The 21,776-nt window shown below is 43.1% G+C and overlaps 1 protein-coding gene and 1 pseudogene across 1 annotated transcript in view; one reads left to right on the top strand and one right to left on the bottom strand.

The window, feature by feature from the left end:
* Positions 1–719: 719 nt before the first annotated feature.
* On the bottom strand, positions 720–1,454 carry LOC129686845 (sentrin-specific protease 2-like; annotated as a pseudogene).
* Positions 1,455–4,973: 3,519 nt separating this feature from the next.
* The window catches only part of LOC129686844 (carboxylesterase 1E-like), a 75,185-nt gene continuing 58,382 nt past the window's right edge, over positions 4,974–21,776 (top strand). Inside the window, 1 exon segment of the mRNA XM_055620976.1 lies at positions 4,974–5,005. Within this exon segment, the coding sequence (XP_055476951.1) occupies positions 4,974–5,005 (32 nt within the window).

Below are 21,776 nucleotides of genomic sequence, written 5' to 3'. Positions count from 1 at the left end.
GAAAGATACACATTTCCAAATATGGTTACTTCATTCCCCTCAAAGAGCAAAACTGATCAATTTAGGTTCAGAGAATAGTGTATCTTGAAACATCTGTGACACTTTTCCTAATACTCGTAGCTGAACCCCAACCTAGGTCACATGGTCAGAGTTCTTCAATTAGAGCACCTAGCCTAATCCCCAGTGGAGGCTGACACTTGATTGACATTCATTTTAGATACAAAGAGTTCAAGCAAACAGTAGGGAATTAAACCCTAAAAACCACTCAAAATAGCCTCTGGCCATTAGCTAAAACCTATATACAAGAATAGCAAAATTACAAAAAAACAAACAAGCAAACAAACAAAAACAAAGAAAACCAACCAACCAAATCAAACCAAACCAAACCAAACAAAACAAAAAACAAAAGAGGAAAATAATTGAAAGAAGAATCCAAACATTGACCTTATTAACAAAGAAAATCTCTGAAGCAGCATGCTTGAGCCCATGTTGTGTTGTGTGGGTTGAATGGTTTCTAATTGTGGCGGGCACATCATCTTGATGATGGCTTCAGATGCAGCTAGCTCTTCCTCGCTCCAGGTTTGCACTACACAGAGGAGTGTGGGGCATCACCCACTTTTTCCAGTCCTGTGTCAAGGCTCTTCAACCCACCCTGTCTGAAGTCCTCAGCCACATCCATGAAAGGCTGCAGAGCAGCCTCAACAGCCAGGTGGGCACAGCTACAGTAAGCAGCTGTGCAGGATTTCCCACACCATCTTCTTCCTAAACAGAGGCACATGCCTCTGAGAGAAGGTGATGGGCTGGCCTCTTGAGATGTAGTCTGCGTATTTACACATGAACATTCCACAGTCACTTCCATTCAGCTGCTGGGGAATCTCCTCTGCTGTCATGCTGCACTGCTTCCAGTCCAAAGGGTTCAGATCTATATTCCTTCTCGCCTTGCTCTCATCCTGCAGATAGTGGAAAATCAGCTTAAGAATGTCAGGTCTCTCCTGCCCCATCTAGTCTAAGTAGACAACGCTCTTCCATCTTAAATTTACCACGACCAGGCTCCAGTGGACATCCAGGTGTATGAACACCAGAATCAGTTTTTCTCAAAAAGGTTTATGGCCTGGGTCCACCTTTTTACAGATTTGTACCCCCACTCTTTAGTTTGGTATAAAGGAAGGTGTTAAATGCGTGCAGTGTGGGGTAACCTTGAGTTTGAGTTCTTTGCATGAGTAGGTTCATATAAAAGTTGATGACTTCATCATTGAGCCACTGCATGTCCTTAAGTGTGTGCATGTCTGCTCTAGTGATGTGCAGTTTAAAAGCACAACTCAAAACTTCATCTTGTGGCCAAGGGCATTTCGAATTTCTTTCTCCATTTCTGCTGTGATGTCAGAGCCACGGTCCAGCTCTCCTCTCTCCTCTTGATCTGTGCTACCCTTTTTCTTGGCCTCTGGTGTTGGCATTTTGTTGTTGTTGAGGGTGTCTTTGCTGAGCCTGTCTGTGAAGAGTTGGGTCTGGGCTCCTCTCAGGAAGTCTGGCTAGGGGTGCAGTCTCCTTTTCTCCTCTTTGATGTTTGCTTGTTCTCTCTTCTCTAGATGACATATATCTACCTCTGAGCATCTTTTTTTCACCTTTGAATGGTAACTGATCTTCTTTTGGGGCATCACTGACAGGCTGTTTTGACTCAGAATGATTTGGTTTGGAACTGAGACTTTGGCAGTATACACTTTTGATGTATACACTTTTGACTTCACGGTGTCCACAGGGCTTAAGTGAATGCTGTGAGGGTCAGAGCTCATAGCACCACTAGGTTGAAGCTCTTCCAACAACCTCTGGTATTTTTCTTTGTGGTGGTTTCTGAACATGTTTTTCTTTGTTGCAGAAGGGTCGCTTGAGTCCCTTGTCACCATCAAAAAGCTTCACCTCAGTGGTATCCTCTTCCTGAGGGTTTTGGTTGAACTCTCTGGGATTTCTGTGTACTCTATCCTGTTCCTGAGCATTCCATATCTGACCCTGGACCAGCTCTTTACATCCAAGGTACATTTCAACCTTTTCCTCTTTCACCCTCTTCTGAGGCTCAGGTCCTTCTTCAGATGGAAAGTTATTTTCTCCCTCAAACTGCCATTTTCTATTTTGATCCTTAGGTGGGTGTTCAGGGCTCATGACTTTACACTGTTGTCTGTGATACAACAGAGAAGTAATAGTTGGCTTGCATTTTCTCAGTTGTTCACTATTAGCTCTCCTACACCTTTCTGGTTTCCAAGTCAAAGTCCATGTCTGTTGGACTTTCTTTGGGTATTCTTGGTTTGATGTCTTCTTGATGGTAGAAGGATCACTAGGAGATGTCTTATCCATACTGGACATGTATGTTCATGGTCAGAAAATGCAGGCTGAAGAGCTCAGATTTAGTCTTGCCTTTGGAGTTGGCATCAGATGGGATATTAAGAGAGTTGGACAATAAAGACTGTGAAGATGTAGGTGTCATTATGAAAGAGTACCCAGCTGACAAATTTTCAATGTGCTCTTTTTTTTTTGAGGTAGCAGTCCTGACTGTAGAAAACTCAATTGAAATTTTCTTTAGGGTGGGGAGTGGGGAGAGGGAGAGAATTTGGGCTCCAAGCCACAGTGAGCCTTGGTAGAGTCCATACTTGTGGAAATCACAATGAAAGCTGCCTGAAGAACCAGGTAGCACAGCCAACGCACTGGAGGCAGAAGTGCTGTGTGCCTCAGCGCTTGCCCTGGCTCTGGGCTTCCAGGTTCCACATCTGGTTGTGATATAGTTTGACATATCATGATGGCATTGTATGGCGAGTGGAAGCTCCTCCCACTGTCACTCTTGTAAAGGATCTTAAGGCTTGCTTCCTTCCCTTAGGTTCTTGTTAGCCTTTGCCTGTTCCAAATGTTGAAACAAACCCAAAGTTAGTAAGAACCTAATGGGACAGAAGTGTAGTCTTGTCTTCAGAAATGGAGAGTTTATTGGGAAAAATAGTAGATTCACTACATTTCATTTTTCTGAAATTCAGTGCCTAGGAGTGAGGGTTTGTATCCTTGGAAGTATTTAGACACACCCCCTTTCCCTTTTCCACTTGTGAATGGATGCAAGCTTGTGGTTCATTTCTGCAAAAATGTAGCTCAGGCAGTGCATATTCCTCTAGGCAGAAACTAAGGAAGCCAATGTCCAATTCATCTTACTTCCTCATTCTAGCCCCTCAGAATATGGACCCTGACTCATGGGAAACCTCAGCCAGCTCTCCCCTGAGTTGTCATCATCTCCTGACCAATACCAGTGACGGAGCAGGGGATGGCTTTTGAGTTGTTGAGCTCTGTGACGAGAGGGTTGTTTAGGGTCTCCTGATCTATGGTACTTGACTGTTAGGGAAATGTCCCCTGTCTGTGTAGGAAGTTTAATTGTAGCAAACAAAATACCATTGCTTTTCCATGACTCGGATTCCAATAATATTTGCATTAGCAGCTGACACTTACATGAACATGCTTATTAATAACTTAGACAATTATGCTCTGGGTCCTGGTTGACAGAAACTTACCAACAATTGATTATTTAACAATAGTGGCGTCAATCAGTGTCCTGTTGGGCCTGCATGCTGTGCTGAGAAAGAAACTCGTTCTGACAATAGTTATAAAAATCACAAACCATGAATGCCTTCCTTATAAATCCCTGGGAAGAATTCAGTTGAAGGACAATATTAAAAACATACAGCTGGTGACTGATGTTTTAAGTCACTACATGTTATTATTTTTTATAATTCGTTATGAAAAATTACTTAATTATTGGCTCAATTCAATGAGCAATAAATGAAGCAGAGCTGTGATTCTCCCCATGTGTTATGTTCTCCAATATTCTTCTTGTTTTACTAAATTAATTTTAGCACTTAGAAAAAAACCAAATTGGTGAGGTGAAAAATGGAAAGACAAAGAAGAGAGGAAGGAAAAGAGTATGAGGAAGAGAACATGGCCCAGGATAATAAAGGCTGGGACAGTGCACAGTTCATTATGTAAAGGGATTTGCCAGCAAGCCTGAAGACCAGATTTAATCCCTACTATCCACATGGTAGAGGAAGAGAACTTATTCCTGAGGGCATTCTTCTGTCCTCTACATTCATGCTTTGACACATGCCTGCCCTTACATACACACACACACACACACACACACACACACACACACACAGAGAGAGAGAGAAATGTAAATTGTTTTTATTGGTGAGTCAGGAGAGATGGCTCCGTGGTTAAGAATGTTGTTCTTCTAGAGGACCACAATTTGATTTTTAACTCCAACATGGCAGCTTAGAACTACCTGTTCCTGTTTCAGTAAAACTGGGACTCTCTTCCAGATTCAGCAGGAAACTAACATACACACACACACATGCCACACTTTTCTACATACAAGAAAAACACTCATACAAATATAAACCTTTAAAAATAAGAGCTAGGATTTGTACTAAGCCTATATCTGTTCTCAAAAAAAAAAAAAAAAAAAACCCTAAATCAAACAATTTTTTAAAAACCATTAAAGTGTACAAAACAAAATTAGAAGAAAATATAGTAACTAAAGTTAGGTGTCCTTTGAGAAAGGCTCTTAGAAATAGTCTGAGAAATTTCTATGTCGGCACACTTTGCAGGACAGAGAACAAAGTTTCAAACCCCATGTGTTTAAATGTGCTTATAGCAGCTTTTGTCACTTTCCAAACATCTATCTAGATCCATTATTGTGTCTGTATAAAATCCATATAACATCTGGTTTAACCTCTGTTGAACCTTCATTTATTAAATACACTTTGATAGGTACAGAATGTGGGACAAATGAAATGGCTCAGCCTGGTGATCTGTTCCCTGGAAACACAACCATCTTCGTGCCATCCCTGGGACCCACAAGGTAACAGGGCAGAGCCAAGCCTCCTGAGACATCCTCTGACCTGCACATGTGTGCTGTGGCAGGCAAGCAGTTGCTCCACCCCCAGTTCACAATGAATGAGAGAACTGCAAGAAGCTTTGTAAGGTGAGTTGAAGAAAGCGACCTTTCAAAAGATTTTATGCACTTTTGAGCAGCTGTGTCTCTCACCATGAAATTTCCAGCTGTGTCCACTAGAGGGAAGAGATACCACAGTGAAGTGCCATGCCTCTGGGCTTTCAACTGCCTTCCCCTCTAACTCAAAGGAGCAACTCAAAGCAGAGAAGTGCTCCAGGAGAGTAAATGCATCTGATCTGTGGGGTTAGCAGTGAGAAGTCATCTCTCACTCTTCAGCCTGAGGAGGACCCTGGGAGAGAATTTGGGAGCCACCATTGACAAGGTTCTGAGGATTTAATACTTGTGAACAGGATCCTTGGTGAGGTCCTTCCTGTTAGCTTGGTGACATCCTTCCTTGTTAGCTTTCCCTTCCTCTTGGGGGAGAATAATGTTTATTGCTTATTGGAAAGTGCATCTGTGTCATCAACATTTGAGTTCCACTACCAACACAATGCAGGGGACGTTTGTCAAAGTCATGTCCAGTGTCTGCACTTCAGTAGTTTTAACTATTTAACTGAAAAAATTCTAATTATTTAAAGGAAAACAATTTGTACCCCATTCACTGGGACACATTCCAAATTTCCATATGTAAATAGCACTTAAATTTGTATCACTTAAATTATCATATTTAATACATGAAGACCATAAGGCCCCAGTGACATTTTCCCATGAGGCATTGTGCTGTGCAAGTCATGCCTGTCTCTCTTACACCACATCATCCAGGCAGTGTAAGAAAATTCACCAACTGCCATCATATATGGGCATTTTTGCAGGTCTTTCAGGAAGCACATGCTAAAATTGAAACAAGTTGCCCTTTTAAATTTGCAAAATGCAAATTTCAACTTGTTGAGGAGAGTAAGTGTCTTAATGTGTTGCTCATCCATGCTGATGAGCAATGCAGCCCATGCAATGAAGGGAATGAGCTATTTTTCTACAGTCCACATGGGCTTCCTTCAAGGGGTCCCTGGCTGCACGTGGGCTCATCATCCCAGGCAGTTATCAACTCACCCTCCCGTTAGACACTCTTACACATGCAGAATAGGAGTCAAAACAAAAGTACCCACAACAACACTGTGTGAAATAGCAAAACTGGCAATAATGTATTGACGCTCAGTAGGATAGAAAACAAGGTACTTTTGCCATTAGTACAAAACAAAGAAGGCAAATAGCCCCCAGTACACAGTGACAGACAAATCTTCTCCCGTTATTCTGAGAACTGGCAAAGGACACAAGGGTGTCCTACATAGCAAGAACAATGAACTAAGCACGTGTTTAATCTTACCCAGCCTTCCAAAGCAGCAATGTTTAAATTGCTAATGAAGTAACAGCTTCAAACAACACAAATTTATCAACTTAATTTTCAGAGATCATCAGTCCACAGTGGAGACAATGGGTAAAGGCAGGTTTCAAATAGGACTGGGTTAGCATGAGAAAACCCATATCTTTCTGGTTCCACCTCCTAAAGGCCCCTCAGTACCCCCTTGGGTACACAAGACAACATGTCTTCTGTGGGTAAGACATTTTCCCTCCTTCCTTGTAGGGCCAGTGCTCAAAATTGCAAAGCAAAGTGAGACAGGTGAACAGGAAGAAAGAGCAGGAGTTCTAGTTAGTAAATAATTTACATGGAGCAGGGGTGGAAGGTGGCTCCCGGGAAAGGACAAACCAACCCAAGCAGTTAAAGAGGTGTTTGCAGGGAAGCGATTGCACCACCCAAAGGACAGCAGATTTGTAGGAGAAACAAGGAGACACAGCAAGATATGCTAAGCTGTGGGAAGACGTAAGAATGCTGTGGTGATGTTGAATGCATGGTGAAGCCTAGTGTTGGATGAGCACCTCCTCTTTGTCCTGTTGTGTGTATTTCTCAAGTGCTCACTGTCCTCCCAAACCACACTTATACAGCTCTGATTTTTGAGACACACACAATGAAATTTTACTTGAGCAAAACCAATTTGTACATGTCTGTGTGCCCAAGCAACAGAGTCCATTTTGTAAATGGCTTTAGATCTATGCAACCTAAGACTTACCTGTGTCAGTGATACCCAAAAGTTAGAGTTGCCAAGGTTTCATGTGCATCATTTCAGGTCACTCACTGTCTTGAGGAAAAACGGCCTGTAGGCAGGGCTACTGAAGCAACAGGAGGAAGATGCTGATAGCTGCCTGAGTGTTTCCAGTACATGTTCACACCCTGAGGTCCAGAGTCCAGGTCTTTCAGTTGCTGCTTCCCAGGCTAAGTGTCCTAGCTAGGCCTAGAACTTGGCAGTGAGATATTCAACCGGAGCTCACTTCAGCATTCTGAAAAGCAGAGAGTGTTAGTGTGCTGATGCTATCTAAGTAATGCACTAATTCTCCCGCATCCAAGAATATCAGATCTTCTAGTCTTGACTTTGATTTTTAAATTTTAATCAGAATTTTTAAATTTAGGGTCCCCAAAGGCCAAATAAATAACAGGGTGTACCTTGTTATTGTGCCCTGAAGTTGAAGTTTAAAGACCCAAGCATACCATATACTCTGCTCTTACCATCTGCATGTCCAGACCGGCTTCACCAGTGGAGTCTCTGGGAGCAGATGGGAGAGGGGCTGTCTTTTAACTGTCCCTGGGCTACCACCAGCTCAAGCAGCCATTCATTTGAAAGGGGCAGGCTTAAAGCTTGTGAGACGATGATGTTAGGACTCATGTCATGTTCTCTTCAGAGAAGACTGCTGTTGACAGTGACATCTAATCCCAACCGAATCTCTGTCTCCACTCTCTCTTCTCTTTCTTCTTGTCTTTCTTCCATTGCGCTACTCTACCAGAGCCCAATTCCCTTCATTCAGGGCATTGAAAGAAAGGGTTCTACCCGTCAATCTTGACCTAGAAAATATAGGAAAAAAAACACTTAAATAATATTTCTTATTTATATAGTGTTCTGTCTGCATGTGTGTGTGCCTGCTCACAGAAGACAGTACCAGATCTCATTGTAGATGGTTAGAACCATATGGATGGCTGGAATTGAACTCAGGACCTTTGGAAGAGCAGCTAATGTTCTTAACTTCTGAGTCAGCTCTCTGGCCCTCAAATATAATTTCTTTTAAAAATTTGTTATTTATATCTGCAGGTGTTTGTATGTAGCACGGCATTAATGTTGGGATCAGTGAACAATATGGAGAATACTGTTCTTCTTCCATATGTGTGTCCTTGGGATGTATGGTCTCCAGTCTCTGTTTATGGTGGCAAGCACCTTCATCCAGTAAACCATTTTTTAAGAATTACTGCTTTTTTTGTGAACATATACTTATAGGAAATATTTCTGATCACATTATTACTATATCATGCAATATTGATAGACTCAAGGTTTCTGTGTCCTTTTTGTGTTTGAATTTTTTATTCAGTATTATCATTTATTCACTTTGTATCCCTGCTATGACCTAGTCCCTCATCTCCCAATCCCACCCTCCCTCCCTCTTTTCCCCCTGTACCCCTCCACTAGTCTACTAATAGGGGAGTATTTCCTCCTTTTCTATTTGATAGCCTATCAGGTCTCATCTGGATTGTCTGCATTGTCTTCCTCTGTGGCCTGGCAAAGCTGCAGCCCCCCTCCCCCCTCCCCCCCGCCAGGGAGAGGTGATCAGAGAGCGAGCCACTGTGTTTATGCCAGAGACAGCCCCTGCTCTCCTACTAGGGAACCCATTTGGGAGACTCCATCTCAGATGGTGTACGTTTGACAGAGGTTTTAGGTCTTCTCCATGCATTGTGCTTGGTTGGGATATCAGTCTCTGCAGTGCCCCCAGGGCTCAGTATTGTTTGGTTGTGTTGGTCTCCTATTGGACCTCCTGTCCCCTCCAGGTCTTTCTGTCTCCCCTTTCTTTCATAAAATTCCATGCATTCTGCCCAAAGTTTAGCTATGAGTCTTAGCCTCTGCTTCATCATACCTCATCAGTAGAGTCTTTCAGAGGCTATCTGTAGTAGGCTCCTGTTCTGTTCCCTGTCTTCTCCTGCTTTCCATGTCTGTCTCATTTGCCCTTCTGAATGAGGATTGAGCATCTTCCCTAGGGTCTTCCTTGTTGTTTAGCCTCCTTAGGAGTATAGGTTCTCATATGTTTGTCCTATATTATATGTCTAATAACCACTTATGAGTGAGTATATACCATGTGTTTCTTTCTGCTTTTGGGTTACCTCATTCAAGGTGATCTTTTCTAGGTCCCAATATTTGCCTGTAAATTTGGTCCTTAAATATGAGACAGATAATTATACCAAATGACAAGATGAGAAAAAAATCCATTGATATAAAACCATGATCAGAAGTGTTCATCTTGCTGTATATGAACCTGCTTCCAGTGGCAAGAAGTGACAGGCCCACGAAATACAGTAGACAGTGGCAAAGAAGAGTCAACCTGGATGTAGGAAGATGAGCCTCATTATTTTGTTCTTGTTAGACCTTAGTTAACGAACATTTTGTTTCCTGCTTCTCATTTGTATTATCAGGGTTATAATGGCCAACTTGTTTGGTTCTTGTGGGAATGTGGGCCAAATGATCACCTTAGAAAGTAATAAACCTTTGTAATGTTAAGCCATGAACACTCAACATGCTATATTGACTGGGACAAACCTCTGGGCATACATGAGTGTGACAGATTATCTAGAGTAAGTTAATTGGAGTGGAAACCCAGCTTCAAGGTGTGTGGCTCTAGTCCATAGGCTGGGGTCCTGGACTGAACCAAAGGCAAACAAAAGTCAAAGAGGAGCATTCATATCTCTGAATCTCTTGAGAGTGGACTAAGTGCATCAGGCTCCTGATGTCATGACTTCCCCAGGATGGACTGTCCCTCCAACTGGAAGTCAGAATAAACCCTTTATCTCACAGTGCTTTTGTCAGGATATCTTATCACAGCATCCAGATAGGTTGGTAGTACAGTTACCATTATGAAAGATGGGTAAGATATTGTATCTGATTTTTAAAAATGTTTTCTATTAAAGTTGATTAAAGCTGGGAGTGGTGCTGGAGGCAAGAATATTCCCATGAGGGCAGCTGGGCCACATAGCAAAATAAGATCCTCAAAAGGAACAATAAGAGCCAAGCTGATTAGCACAGATTACAATAGTGTGCACTGGTGTGTGAAGAAGCTGTTCAGCTGCTGTTGAACTTGAAGTGGACCAGGAGGCAGAGATTCCTACAGGAAGCAGGCAGTGATAATGCACTAACAAGGACCATACTCAGGGATATACATTCTCCACCTATCTTCTATCTTGCAATGCAGCCAGAAACTCCTAAACCCGTGTCATCATTTGAAGACTACGCTTCCACTACCCAGACATATCCTACTCTAAAGATCACATATTGAAAGGAAAGGATTTTAAATTCTAAATAGGCAACTGTGTTATTCTTTCATCAGTTATACAAACTTACATTGATTTCCAATCATGGTGTGTTTTAATAAGGACACACAAAGATACATTATAACTGACTTTGAAAGAAAAAAAGTTGTACCATGGAAACTGTCAAAGACAAGAAATATATGACCCTAAGAAAAATGCACTGCAGGGATACATCCTAACCTTCCCCCTCATCTCCTTCATAAGAAACTCTGAAGTATCTAGCCTCCTTTAGAAGGGGGTGAGGCGTCGCAGAAAGTTCAACATGTCTGACTTTGAATAACATATCACCTCCCCTTCTGTCTCACAGGTGTTTCACTGGAATCTTCAGGCTCAGCTCAAGGATATCCGTTTTTTGTTTTTTTTTTGTTTTTTTTTTGTCCCATTGAATCCAGGTAGACCATACTCTTCTTTTGTAGGTCTATTATCTCTAGGTTCCAGTGCACATCCAGATGAATCGGCACCAGAATAAGTTCCTTTGCAAAGTGGATTAATGCCTGTGTCCGTCTTTTGACTGACTGGTAGCCCCTACACTTTAATTTGGTGTAGAAGAAGAACATATTTAATGAGTGAATGAATTTTTATTACTTTCCATGAGAACATTCATGTTAAAAGTTGATAACTCACGTTTGAGCTGCTGGCTGCCCGTTAGCATCTGCATGTCTCCTCTGGTAATTTGACTTTTGAAGGTAGAAGTTAAGATCTCATCTTGTGTCCATGGGCCTAGTTCCTCTCTAACTTTCTTTTTTCTGTCTGATGTGACATCAGGCTCTGGTGATGTCCACTGCCCGTCTCTTGGTCTTCATGAGCCTTTTCCTTCCCTCAGGTGTTGGTACTGAGATGTTATTGAGGATACCATTGCTGTCATGGTCTATACAGATTGTGCCTGTGTTTGTTCCAGAAAGCTTGTTTAAACTATCTTCTCTGTATGAGAAAAGTTCTCTTAACTCCTCTTTTCACTTTGAGTGGCTAGTGTTGTGTTCTTGTGATAGCACAGGCAGATTGTTTTCACTTGATTGGTGTTGTTGCTGCTCTATGAAACTGCCACACAGCATTTGATCTTCATAGATGTGTCTGTGGGGCTTGTGTGAGCTCTATGATGGTCAGAGTGCACATGATCACCTGTTTGAAGGTGTCCAACTGACCTTAGTTACTTCTTCTTGTGGTGTTACTAAACACTTTATTTGGTGTGGCAGTAGGGGCACTGTGACCCTTTTCACCATGTACAAATTTCACCTCAATAGTAGCTAGTTCCTGAGAGTCTTTTGCACACTTGCCTTTTAGCTGCCATTGACCTCCTCTTTCTGGGGTTTCAATAGTTGACTCTTGCTAGGCTCTTCGCATCCAAGCTCTATTTCACTCTGGTCCTATTTCACCATCTTTCAAAGCTCTGCTAGCTCTTCAGATTGCACATTGGCTCCTCCATTATCTTTGCATTTCACTTTTTAACTTTCCCTGGATTTTTAAGGCCAATGATTCCATGCTGCTGTTTAGGTTGCAATGTAGAATTACTGCTACTTGGATTGCCTCTGCTCAGTTGCCTGCTGACTCTTCTGGTACAGCCTTCTGATTTCAAAGTCAAAGTACATGGCTGCTGGATTCTTGGTTGGTGCTCTTGTGTTGTCCTCGTATTGGTTGAAGGATCTCTTGATCTGCCTGGAGATATCTGATCCACACTGACCTAAGGTCATATATCACTGGGTGAAGAGCTCAGATTTCCTCTTTATCAGTGAAGTTTGGTTTTGGCATTGAGGTCGGTCAAAACAGGAAGGCAGATGGAAGTGACAAAATGAATGAGTACTATTTGCATGGAGAATTGATCCATATAGCCTTGTCTTTAATGAAACAGTTCACTGATCCCACTGCAAAAAACTTCATGGGGTCCAGGCACTGCTTTTACTTTGGGGAGGTGGAGATGTGGGGTTCCAGGGTACAATGAGCCTCCGTAGACACTAAAACTGTGGAAACCACACTGATTTTTTTTGAGCCAGTATTCTGAAGACACCACTGATTGGCATTGCATCTATTGCAGTTGGGGCCAAGAAAGCTGCATGCCTCAGTTGTTCCTCTGGCTATGGGCTTCTAGGATTCATAGGTGGTTGTGATGAAGTTTGATGCATCAAGAAAACGTTCACGGTGAAATGAAGTCATGTTCACCATCATCCAAGTCAAGGGTCTTAAAGCTTATTTCCATCCATGGAGTTCTGTTGGTCTGTGCCTATTCTAAAGGCTGAAGCAAATCCACAGTCAAACACAATGCAAGGGAGTAGGCATGTAGCTCTGTGTCCAGGAAGGGATTCTATTGGGAAGAACAGTAGATCCACACACTTCATTTTTCTGAAGTATAAAGACTAGAAGAGAGATTTGCATCCTTGGAAGAATTTATACACACATCCCTTTCTGTCTGCTGAACAGATAATTATATACTCAGTGCTACATTTTTTCTCTTCTTTCCATTTTTTCTTTTAGTTGTTGTCTCTCTATTGAAAATAGATTCTTCCCTTGTGATCTTACTGATTGATGCAAAATATTTCATTTCCTCAGTTATTAGAAGATAATGGATCACAAGAATAAACACACTACCTGCTTAGTTCTGATTTTGTTTGAAATGCTTGCTTGCTTGGAGGGCTGAGGAGCCTGACAGATGTCTGTTACAAAGTCAAGCCTGGCCCATCCCAGACAAGATATGAGCTACTTTGGCTCCTCTAAATCATAACTTTGTGGATTTTGCCTTTATAATTCTTGGGCTATCAATAGGACCGTCTTACCTAGAGAAATCTCTCTGGCTTTATCCTGTCCAGTCTATTTTAAAGAAAAGTACTCTATTTTATTAAAAAAAAAAAACCTTTATTCAGACTAGTGAATCAAATTGACGACTGGAGACCTTCAACATTTGGAGGCCCCGGTGAGATTTGGCATTCATACATTAGTTGCCAGTTGTTTGTTTGTTTGTTGTTTTTTTTTTCTGACCAGTCCTGGGTCCCAGTGGACTCTTGGCCTGAGGTATGATACATAGGAGAGGCCTAGTTCGTGGGGAGTCATAGCCATGCACTCAATGACTAGACTTCACAGGGAAGCCTTAACTCTTCGAGGGCTGCCAGCCTGGGGACTGAAATATAGGTAGGAGAAGCCCAGTGCTTGGGGAAGAGACTGATGAGTTCCTGCTCTGGGTGCCATTTAATTAGAGAGGCTCAGTGTTTGGGGATCTACTGGAAGCTTCTCAACTCCCTTCAGAAACTGTGGAAAGAGGCATCTGATAGACTCCAGGGTTGTATGTAAGAGTCCTGTCTGTAGCAGCAGAAAGTAATGATGCTTGTAGGAGGCTGGATGGAGCATTACTTCCTAGGTCAGAGAGACCCCTAGGACTCTGGGCACCTTTCTGAAAGGCACGTTTTTGGGGAACACCAAGTTATGGTACCCTGTCTGGCATGTGTGTGTTCTTTTCTATTTTTGTGTGCTATTCTGTTTGTTCGTTGTTTTACTTATTGTTTTCAAAAAAAGAAAAATGGAAGTCATGGGTAAAACGTCTTCTACCCAAGAGAGCCCTCTGGACCCAATGAAGTCTCAGTTTCAGGACTGTGGAGAAAAACTCAGGAGTCCGGAGAACAGGTCCATCTAGTTGCTTTTTGTTCCCTCGATTGATTGGCCTTCATTCCAGGTGATCTGGCCAGCTGAAGGATCCTTTAACATTTCTCTTATTTACAGGATGCAACAGGTAGTTTTAAGTAAACCAGGGCATCTGGAAATACTACCTTTCATTCTGTCCCAGATGCTGCTGATAGAGGATTCCCTATCTTTGATAAGAAAATACTAGCATAATTTTCCCTCTAATGCCACCATTTTTATTTCAGAAGAAATAAATGACATCAAGGGGCCAGACAAAATTCAGCCTCCAGTCTTGTTGGCTTTGCCATTGGAAGAAGAAATGCTGCAGCCCTCTATGCCTGCGATGTAGGCCAAAAATTGGAGCTGGCCACTGACAATACTCCCAGCTCCTGCTCACTTCTCCCACGCCCTGGTGGGTCACTTGCCCTGTGGCACTCAGGGCACTGATCAGGTAGAGAGGAGAGATCATCTTTGGAGGAAATACTGAATCCTGCCCACTTGTTGAGCAGATTCTGCCATCAGCCCCGTCTCCTTGTTATTCACTTGAATCTGGCTCTTGTCCCCAGTCTCCTTCCATTTTTCCCCCAGAAACCTCATCCCCACCCACCCTCACAAACATAATAGAATCCCTTAGTACTCCCCTTTCTGAGGTAAGATCCATCACCCCTAGTGTTGGTTGCAGTAAGACTTGTTTCACTTGCTGCTTCTTGACATGCTCTTTCCAGGATCCCTTGCTCCGCCCCTTCTCCCCTTGAGAGAGGATGTCTCATGAAGAGCAGCACAGCGGAAGGGGATGAAATGATGGAAAGATGACCCCTGTCTCAGAAAAGCGCTAATGGTTGATTCTTCTAGTAGAAATGATCTTAATAAACAGCAGCAAATTGGGCAGACTGTCAGCAGCTACTTTAACCTTCTTCCCAACTGAGGAGAGGGAAGGATTTCAATGGGTCTTTGGGAATGATGGAAGGCAAACAGCTGACCTGCCATTACCTAAGAAATTTTCCCTGCCACACAGCCACGTGGGACATGAATTCTCTTGAAGGTAGGGAGTCTCTCAACCACCTTCGCCAGACTCTTGTAAGGGGGTCTTCTGGGAAAGTCCAACAGCACACACATTTCTCTAAGGCAAGCCAGGTATCAGGGTTCAGAGGAGTATTTGCCTTTCTGGAGCGCCCCCTAGAGGCCTAACGGACTTATACTCTGATTGACCTGGAGGTCACAGAAAACCAGAGGCTTTTAATGGAGGTTTTGTTTTCCAGGCAGCATCAGATAGGTATTGGGAAGAAAATTCAGAAAATAGAAGGATTTGAATTCAAAGTACTGACAAAGTATGTTGAGACTGCTTCCTGGGTAGACATGATCGAAATACCCCAGAGGACAGACAGACTAGGAAACCAGCTAAGATTACGGTGGCAGCCTACCAAGGGGAAGGAGCCCGGCTTTCACGACTTGCAAAGGAGACAAAAAGGATGGGAAGCAGACATAAAATTGGAACTACTTTGAGGGGGAAGAAAAAACCAATGTGCACACTGCAAGGAGACAAACTACTGAAAAGAAGAGTGCCAACGGTGTACCTGGAATGCACTCTTTTGAACTTGGAAAAGCGAATCTCCCCGTGGAGAGCACAGGTGAGCAGAGTACCCCAGCTAGGGACAGACTGATGTGTCCCAGGCTCTGCCACCACCTCCAGAGCACAAGTTCAGTCTGAAAGTGGGGACAGGGTCTCCCCTAAACTTTCTGGTGGATGTGGAGGACAATTACTCAGTTCTAAAATAGGCAGACAAGCCAAAAATAAAAAAGACACAAAAACAAGTAGCTATAAGTTTATATATCTGCTCCCAGGCTACCAAACAAATAAGCAAGCAAACAGCAACAACAAAAGAAACTGTTGACCTTTGCAAGAGGTCAGTCCCATGCACTTTCCTGATAAAACATGAATGTACTATTTACTGGGACGTGATCTGCTCCCCAATCTAAGGGCAAAGATACAGTTGAAAAGAATGAGGTTCATTAGATTTAATGAGTACTAAATTATCGTAAAATTCTGCTAACCTTCACACTAGGGGAAGAACATATTCTGCTAAACAACTGTCCTTTGGTGAAATAGTCAGACTTATTATAAGACAACAGAAGTTCCTTCTGTCTAGGCTGAAACAAACCCACCAGGACTGGCAGCCTCCACAGCTCTGTCAAAGTGAACCTGAAAATCTACGCTATTCCTGCTAAGGTAATGCAAAACCCTGTGACATGGCAAGCAAAATAAGGAATCAAAATCCACATTAGAAAGCTGCTTGAAGCTGGCACATTGGCCCCTTAGCACTCCCCTTAGACTAATCCATAGCTGCCCATCAAAGAGCCTGGGATAGGCAGTTATAGGCCAGTCCACAACCTTTGAAAGATCAACAAAAGAGCACAGGACATTGATCCAATGGGGCAAACCCATATACACTAATGACTTTACTCCCTTCCCCTCACCACCTCATGAATGACAGACCTCTACTGTTGTAGATCTGAAAGACACCTTCTCCTGTATTCCTCTGGCTAAATCAAGACAAATTTATGTTTGCATGGATAGATATGGGAAAAGGGACCAGTGGCCAGTTGACATGGACTAGATTGCCTCAGTGTTTTAAAAAAATTGTCCAACTTTGATGAAGCCCTCCATAGAGACTTGCGAGCATCAGATCCAACACTGAAAAAGTCATACTCTTCCAATAAGTGGATGATGTCCTTCTGACAGCAGCATCTCAGGAAGGCTCTCTTCATACCACAGAGCAGCTAATGGATCACTCAACAGGGATATTGGGTCTCGGTAGAGAAATCTCTGCTCTGTGCCCACACGGTAACACATCTGGGGTGTGAACTAAGGAAGGTAAGAGATTACTTTCCCCTCGCAGAATCCACACTGATCCCAGTTCTGTGACTGAAAGACAGTCCTGGGCATTTCTTAGGGGATGTAAGATATCAGTTTTGAAAACCTTATGTGTGCTGAGCCAAGAAAGTCACTATTATGGGCCACCTGAGGCTCTGAGCAAGACTTTGGCTCATCTCCAACGGAGAAGCAGGCCTTTTCAGGGTTAAAGAATGTTCTGGATTTGGCTCCAGCATCAGCATTTCCTGACATTGCCAAGCCAGTCACCTATTCGTATTGCCTGGGTGTCCTAAGGCAAACACTAGGACCCTGGCAGCAACCGTGTTGCCTGCTTCTCTAAGAAACTGGATCTGGTGGAAGCTGGATGACCAGCAGGGTTGAAAGCTATAGCTGCCGAGGTTTTTTCTCAACAAAGCAAGCAGAGAAGCTGACTCTGGGCCAAGATCTGTTGATCACGACCACACACGCAGCTGAAGCTCTCTTGAGGAGCACTCTGGAAAAATGGATTAAAAAACCTAACTCTCCTATAAGCCATTACCAGGCCTTACTGCTAGTCCAGCAGAGAACCAAATGTCATCACACAGTTGCCCTGAATCCATGATGCCACCATCCACCATGACGACTTTGTGGTCAACACCACATTTCCAGGACTAAGACCAGACCTGACAGATGTGTCATGGACATGTCCAGATTTGGTAATGTTTTCATGTGGTAGCAATTTCATCCAGGAAGGCACAAGGTATGCCGAGGATGCTGAACTGACTGGGAACCATAACTTTTGGGTAGAGAGCCTTCCTTTAGGGACTTCAGCTCAAAAAGTCTAACTTGTACTCACTGAGTCTCTCAGTTTGGGATGAGGAAAGACCATAGTTACATCCACTGGCAGTACATATGTCTTTGCCCGCCTATGTGCTTCTGGTTATCTACTAGCAAAGAGGTCTATTAACAGCAGAGGGATAGGATGACAACAATAAAGCTGGGATACTGGACATTTTAGTTGCAGTTTGGGCACTAAGACAGGTTGCTATCAGGAACTGTGCTGATCACCCTAAAGGAGATTCAATTTAGGCAACTGGAAACAGGATGGTTAACAAGGCAGCCAGAGAGATGGCCTTAGAAGCAGTGAAATGCCTAAACTCCCAGATCCTGTCCTGCCTGATGATCCAAAATATTCAGAAGAGGACCTGAAAGCAGCAGAGAAGCTTGACAATTCCCCAAGGTTGGCATAACCTAACCGATAGAAGGATAATGGTGCCATAAGCACTGGAAAGTCAGCTGATGTATCAGCTCCATCAAGGGATTCCTCTCAGAAAACCAGGTTAACTGAACTTATGCAGAAAAGATTCTGTTTCATGGGAATGGGCCAGTTGATACAGGAAACCATTTGCAGATATCAAGCCTGTAAACAGACAAACACTTTCTCTGGTAAGGTGCCACCCCCAAGGATTAGGGAACAAGACTCAGGACCAGAGGAGATGCTGAGAAGTAGATTTTACAGAAGTCAGTCCAGGACAATATGGGTACAGGAATTTTTTTTTGTTTTCCATGGATACATTTTCTGTGTGGGCAAAGAGCTTTCCCACCAAGACAGAAAGTGCTCATATTTTAGCTAAAACTTTTAAGTGAGATAATACCTAGGTTTGGACTACCATTGTTGATAGGGTCAGACAACAGGTAAGCTTTTATATCTAATGTTGCTGAAAGTATTTCTGCTGATGTGGGGAGTCAATTGGAAATTACACTGTGCTTATTTTCCCCGAAGTTCAGGTCAGGTAGAGAGACTGTATTGGATCCTAAAGGAGACCTTAACTAAATTAACCATAGAGACTGGCGAAGAATGGCTGGGGCTTCCTCCCTTTTCTTCCTTTGGGCCTTATGCACTTCCTTGATAAATTAGGTGACTCCATTTGAAATTATTTTGGGGAGGCCTCCTCCTATCTTCTCTCAGATGAGAGTGGAACTAGACATCCTAAACTACTGATCATCAGTTGCTTCAATCTGTGCAGGCTTTGCGGCTGGCTCAGGAGGCTCTGGCCTCGTCAGTAAAGACTGCTACCTAGAGCCCACCACCTCATCCACACCCCTTCCAGCCAGGGACAAGGTGTGAATCGATAGATATCGAACTTGGGCATTAGGCCACACTGGAAGGGTCCCATCTGGTCAGCTTGATCACTCCCTTGCTGTCAAGATAGATGGCAGTTGCACCTAAACACATCACTCCAAATCAAGCCTGTCACATGGAAGAAGGTCCAGGTCCAGAGGAGGCCAGCAGTCCAGATTCAGGGAGATGGGCCAGCAACAAGACCTACAGTGATCTACTATAGACAAGACTGACATGGATTTGAACCTAATGATGTTACAATGTCTGATTATGTTGCCTCCTGCCTTTTGTTGTGGTCCAATCTGGAACCCCCTCAACCTCTTCAGATGCCAATACCCCTCAGTTTGTTTAGGATTAGAAATGTTTGGAGCTACTCTCCATTGCAAGCAGCACAACAATGGCAGGCACTAACTACAGAAGTTAGGTTGCCAGATAACCCACTTTTTAAGGTTTTTTTTTTCATTAATTTATTTAATCACTTTACAGTCTGATGGCAACCCCATCCCTCCTCTCCTTCCAGTCTTTTTCTCATGCTCCCCTATCCCATCTTCCCTCCCCCTTTTGTCCTCAAGAACAAGAAGGGGAGGGCCCCCATGGGCAAAATTCCACCATTTATGGATTGGTATTGCTGGATTGCTGGTTGATGGTTGGAGATATTCTGATGATGAAGATTGGACTTGCCCTAAAGAACTTGATACCCCTAATCAGCAGGAAGCAGTCTAAAGAGGTCTATGACCCCTTTTAACCTTGTTTCTCTCCTGCCTAGTGTTTGGGGTGGGAAAGGGTTGGAAGTGTAGTAGAGGTAAAAGAACCCAAAAAAGTAGCCCAAATAGTCCAGTGAAAGCCTGTCTCCATTCAAGCAGCACGAAAATGCAACTATGTAACATAGGATGTCAGATACCCCCGGGGTTAATTTGTACTGGAAAAGTCTTTTTCACAGTTATAGGGGGAGGTGGGCTCAAAAAGACTACTATTTGAGGTAGTCTTGCTAAATGGTAGGGCACTTGATCTGCTTTATGCAGAATAAGGGACTTACTGTATGCCCTTGGGTAAAACTTGCTGCTCACATGCAAACAATTCAGGCATCGTTGGAGATAATTTGGCTATGCTTGGAAATGCCCAGGGTAGACTCCGATGGAGGAAATGAAGGGCTTCTGATTTCATTCTCAGTTTACTCCTGACTGATAGCACTCATGTCAGCTGTCACAGGACCTCTAGCCCTCCTGTTCCTATCAACTACTGTTGACTCTTGTATCTTCAATACCATAACTAGACATATAAATTCACACTTAGGAGCCATTAAGCTAATGGTTATTAGATCCCAATATGGACAGGTATCTACTGCAGAGTTAATCAAGCCACAGTTCAAGTTGGGGGAATAGGATGGTGAACATTGTGTTTAGAGGTTAAATTTACTGTGCTATGCCTACAGAAGCAAAATTGTCTTTAGCTTGTATAAGCCATGAGGATGTTGTTCCTGCTTTGAATGTAGCCTGTTAGTTGGGTCTGCACATTTCATTAAAGCATTTTTTTCCTGAACAGCTGAGTAGTACTCCACTGTGTAAAACCACCACATTTCCTCTATCCATTCTTCTGGTGAGGGACATCCATAGTTCAACTGAGTAATTTAAAGTTAAAAGAAAACAGCCACTCTCAATTAGATAAAACTTGTGACCAAACACAGCAAAAACTCAAAACAAACAAACAAACAAAAACCTGATTAAATCCAATGTTTCCAATGTTTCCCACATTGATAAATGTTTAAGACAACACATTGGTGAACTTGTTTTATTGTACAGGCTGAACAGTTTCTAGCTAGGGGTAAATTAATACACCTTACAAATGGCATCAAATGCAGTGTAATTGACCAAAATTTGTACCCTAGATTGCTGAACTTTTAAAATTTATTTACTTAACATTCAGATAGCAGCTTCCCCTCCAAGCTCTCCTCCCTTTCTCTCACTTCCACTTTCTCCAGCCCACATTCCTTTCTTGCCAAAGAAGAGGAGCCCTCTTATGGATATCAACCTGCTTTGGCCTATCAAGTTGCAGTAGGACTAGGCACATCTTCTCCTATTGAGTCTAGACAAGGCAGCCCAGTCAGAGGAAAGGGGTCCGAAGGTAGGCAAGAGTCAGAGACAGCCCCTGCTCCAGTTGTTAGGGTTTTCAAGTGAAGAACAAGCTGCACATCTGTTGTATGTGTGCTGAGGGCCTATGTCCATTCCGTGCACACTCTGTGGTTGGTAGTTTCAGTCTCTGTGGGCCCCTGTAGGCACAGGTTAGTTGATTCTGTAGATAATCTTGTGTCCTTGACCCCTCTGGCTCCTTCAATTCTTCTTCCTACTCCTCCAGAATATTCCCCAAGCCCAGCCTAATGTTTGGCCCTGGGCCTCTGTACCTGTATTCAGCAGCAGCGGTAGGATATCCTCTGAGAGGACAGTTACAGTAGGAGCCTGAAGAATCTTACAGCAAAGCAGAAATACTTCCTTGGTCACATTTTTTAGTGCCAAAATTGAGCCCTGAGATTTTCAGACACCCTTGCACTGTGATTCATCCATATCTGGCAGTGAAATCTAATCAGCCACATCCTATGTCCCTTTCTTGCATACCCACATCAACACAAGCATAGTAAAAACACTGTGAAAAGCTTATACATACATAATGGTTGGGTATTTACAGGCTAGTTAAGTCTGGCTTCAGGAGAGTCATGTTTTCTTTGTTTTTGATATTGTCATCAGACAAGAACATAGCAGACTTGTTGGCAGTGGATTTATCTAGCAAGACTAAGGGTGGTCCAGGATTAAGTCCTTGTCCTGGGTCACACAGGCTTTGG

This window comes from Psammomys obesus, unplaced genomic scaffold, assembly GCF_907164565.1.
Source record: "Psammomys obesus unplaced genomic scaffold, mPsaObe1.curated_primary_1811, whole genome shotgun sequence".
NCBI lineage: Eukaryota > Metazoa > Chordata > Mammalia > Rodentia > Muridae > Psammomys > Psammomys obesus.
Note: the sequence above shows the minus strand (reverse complement) of the source record. Positions and strands in the feature narration are given on the sequence as shown.